Source organism: Nyctereutes procyonoides, unplaced genomic scaffold (genome assembly GCF_905146905.1).
Source record: "Nyctereutes procyonoides isolate TBG_1078 unplaced genomic scaffold, NYPRO_anot_genome, whole genome shotgun sequence".
NCBI lineage: Eukaryota > Metazoa > Chordata > Mammalia > Carnivora > Canidae > Nyctereutes > Nyctereutes procyonoides.
In genome coordinates, this window is record NW_026575025.1 from 6,170,882 (window position 1) to 6,174,791 (window position 3,910).

Below are 3,910 nucleotides of genomic sequence, written 5' to 3' on the forward strand. Positions count from 1 at the left end.
TTTTTGCAAACTCTCATGGGTCACACGGGACCTGGGGGTGAGTGATGCAGTGATGCAGCCCCAGAGGCTGGAGAGCTTCCTGGAGGTAGGGGGTGGGGGGTGGCCACAGGGCCCAGCGCTCTGGCAGAGCTGAGTCACCTGAGCTGTCCCTGTGCGTGGGCCCTGCCCCCTGCAGCGCACTGCCAAAGCCAAGGCCAGTTAGAAGGCTCCCCCTGCTGCCACCGGGACAGCTCTGCTCAAACCCCCAGAGACGGGAGCTTTCTGGTCACCCCCAGTCCACCATCACTTGGCCTCAGGCTGAGCACACTGCCCATTCGCCCTTGTCACTCACCCCACGTGAATGGAAACAGCTTGTTTTCAAAGAGTTCAAGGCTTGGAAAGAGGTCTCGGAAAACTGCCCCTTGCTCCCTGGTGGGTAGCCCAGTGGGTAGAGCCAGGCAGTGAGTCCTGAGGACTGGGGAGCACGTCCCTCCTCCTCCCTCACCTCCCCAACAGAGAGAACAGTCCCAGGAGGAGGGGCAGGTGACCCTGAAACCAGGAAGGTCACCCCTCCCCCCAATCCACCCCCTACCGCACCCGCCCCACCTGCACACAGGCTGCCTGGAAAACAAGCTATTACAGCTCGGGACCCCCAACTCCAGAATTCCGTGGACCCAACCAGAGGGGCTGCAGAGAGCAGAGGTCTAGAACCCTCCTGACCCAAGAGCTCAGACCAGACTGGCTTCTGTGTGAACCCCACTGGGGATGGGGCTCTCACCCCAACTTTGGCCCGTCGTCAGGATGCAGGTCTGGACAGAAGGCTCCAGAGAGTGGCAGGATGGGGTGCATTGGGGGCAATGCAGGCCCTGGGGCCCTTCTCTCTACTTCTTCAGAGGAATCCCCTCCCCCAACAACAAGTCCTGTCGTTTGGGGGAAAGTTCCTTGCAGGGAATGGTTTCCTCTGGCTTCCCAGCAAAGGGAAGCCCTGCCTGGGTCTGAGCCCCAGGGGCCCTGCGATGATTTCCACCAGGCTTCCCAGGTCCCGTGTGGGTGACGCCAGGACCCAATTTCGGTCCTTCACTCCCCACAGCCATCCTTCCAGCCAGAAAGGTCACCAAAATGAAGGTCCCCTCAACAGGTGGAGATCAGTGTCCTATCCTTCTGTCCTCTGGCTGGTTCATCACCAGTGGACCTTCCAGCTGGAGGCATACAACTCTGAGTCCTCCCACTGGGCAGCCCTGGACACACTGTCTCTGCTCACCCCAGAGGACGCAGCCGTGCGGGGAGGGCAGAAGTGGCCGGCTGGCCTGGCCAACCATCAGGAATGGTGTGGATCCCCCCTGACTTGCCCGGGAGCCCCGCCACTGCCTTCCTGGTTCCAACACTGTGGGTGCTGGCTAGCCAGGACCTAGCGGCTGGATCGCTGGAGCTGCCCGGGGCCCCTCTGTGGGGTGGGGTGGGGTCAAGGGGAGCAGAGGGCTGGGGGCTTCCTTCTGGAGGGCCTTCGGACAGGTGGCATGTGGGTGGTGGGGGGCAGCTGCGGCCGGCTGGGCGCAGCTCATGGCGGGGGTGCGCTGACCACGGCCGGTGAGGCGAGGCGAGGCGAGGCGGGTTGGGAGGGCCCTCCCTGAGCAAGCAGTGGCCCCGCGGCCTTCCGGCCTCCCGAGGCACACCCAGGAGCAGAAGTCAGCCAGGGCCAAACCTCAGGGCACTTCCCAGCCTCGGGAGAGGTCGCCTGGCAAGGAGGGTGTGAACACGGCCCAGCAGATGACACTGCGTTCATTGACTTCCCTGCCCCTCAGACGCGGGGGTGCTGGCTTTCCCCACCCCGCCCCACACCCACAGAAGGGGGCCCCCACCCCCCCACCCCGGGGCAAGAACCTCACGCACCACGCCGGGGCTGGTAGAAAAGGGAAAAGACCAAGTCGTTTATTTGGAATGAACATATGATGCAAAAACGAAATATTAAGACAGACGGTTCCATGACAACCATCACAATAAATACATAGATAGTCTGATAATTTAACGCGCCTGCTCAGCAGGCCCAGGCTCTGCGGTTCCGCGTGGGAAGATCCTTCGATGTGGGTCAGGGCCTCGGCTCCCGGCCTCGGCGCGCACGGTGCTCGGCGGGTGCGCGGCGCGGCGCGGGGCTCCCGCCGTCCCGGGCGGCCCCGGGCTCCTGCCGGCGCGGCCCCGTGGGGCTCGGTCCGCAGCGCCGGCTCCTGCGGGGGCGGGGGCGGGGGCGGGGGCGGGGGCGGGGGCGAGCGGGTCCCCCGCCCGGGCCCGCCCGGCGGCCGGCACTCACCGCGGGGCGCTCAGGGCGCGCGGGGCGGCCGGGGCTCGGGGGGCGCGGCGGGCGCGGCGCGCTCCTGGCGGCTGCGGAAGTCCTGCAGGGCGCGGCGGTTCTGGAAGTCGATGAGCGCCAGCGTGATGGCCGCGTTCCAGCAGCTCTCGCCCGCGCAGCGGAAGTCGATCTCCTTGCGGTCGGTGGTGACGATGGTGAAGTAGACGTACTTGCCGGTGCGCTCCACGCAGTCCACCTTGAGGATGGAGTGGAAGCGCAGCTCCTTGGGGCGCGCGCCGGGCCCGGCGGGGAAGAGGCGCAGGCGGTCGGGGGTGAGCACGCCGCGCTTCTTCTTCCAGAGCTGGAACAGGCTGTCGCTGCGCTTCTCCAGCTCGCCCTCGCGCAGCACCTCGCCGGGAGTCTTCATGGCGGCGGCGGCGGCGGCGGCGGCGGCGGCGGCGACGAGAGGGCAGCGCTCGCGAGGCGGCGGCGACGGTCTGCGCCCGGGCCGGCCCGGCGCCGCCTTTATGGGGCCCCGCCCGCGCCGGCCCCGCCCCGCCCCCCGAGGCCCCGCCCCTTCCCCGAGGCCCCGCCCCGCCCGCCCCGGGTCGCCCGCGCCGCCGCTGTTCCCCCGCGCGCCAGCCCCGGCCCTCGTGGGGTGACTCGCGGTCCCCACCCCGCCCCGGACGCCGGGCCCGCGGAGGAATGCGCTGCGGCCGGCCCTGCCCGCGCTGACTCACCGCTCGGGAGCCCCGGGAAGCGCCGGCGACGGGCCCGGACCCCCACCGCCCAGGCGGCCCGGGGAGACCCCCGCCGGCCCCGCCCCGCCCCGCCCCGCCCCGCCCCGCCCCGTCCCGCCGGCCTGCGGTCCCACCTCGCCCCCCGCGGGCCGCCCTGCCGCGACCTGCCCTCACCCCCCGGGCCACGCCGACCCGGAGAGCAGGTGCTGCGCGCCTGCTTTCCCTTCTGCGAAATGGGGACACCAGTACTTCTGTTAGGTTAGGGAACATACGCAAAGTGCTGAAACAGCACCCGTTGGAGCTCAATAAACGCGAGGGACCCCTCCTTCCCGCGCCCCCTGGCAGAGGGCAGGGGACGACCCTCACCGCCTGCACAGCCCAGTGGGGAGAGGTCCCTGCTGGTGCCGGAGGGTCAGCCTGGAGAGGGCGGCGGGGGCGGCTGAGTCATGCCTCCCAGCCAGGGCGGGCAGGCTCTTTTTTTTTTTTTTGAAAAAAAAAAAAAAAAAAACTCTCTTCCTTTAAAGGGTTTATAGGAGCCGAGCGCTCCCGGGCTCCTCCCCGGTTCCCAGGGGTGGGGGTGGAGTCGCAGGAGGGGTCTCTGGGGACCTGGCGCTGGCAGGGCACCTACCTTTCCAACAGCTCCACCTAGCTGTGACTCTGGGAAAGGACTGCAGACAGACGGAGGGAGGGCCCGGGGCCCCAGGAGGTGGTCAAGCTTGCAGGGTGGTTGCAAAAGAAAACACGGGTCCCTGGTTCAAACTAGACTCCAGTGTTCATGCTGGTGACAGCAGAGCATAAAGGAGTGCAGGACCCCTGTGGGAACAGGGCCATGAAGCTGGCCTGGACTGCCCCTGCCCCTCACCCCTGCTGTGCAGCCCTGGGGAGTCCCCTAACCTCTCCAAGGGCG

At 67.9% G+C, this 3,910-nt stretch overlaps 1 protein-coding gene across 1 annotated transcript; it reads right to left on the reverse strand.

Annotated features, from left to right (window-relative positions):
- Window positions 1-2,248: 2,248 nt before the first annotated feature.
- Window positions 2,249-2,753, reverse strand: PHLDA2 (pleckstrin homology like domain family A member 2). Its single transcript, XM_055314660.1, has one exon. It carries the CDS (start codon window positions 2,688-2,690, stop codon window positions 2,295-2,297), a length of 396 nt encoding a protein of 131 aa, XP_055170635.1. The 5' UTR covers window positions 2,691-2,753; the 3' UTR covers window positions 2,249-2,294.
- Window positions 2,754-3,910: the final 1,157 nt, after the last annotated feature.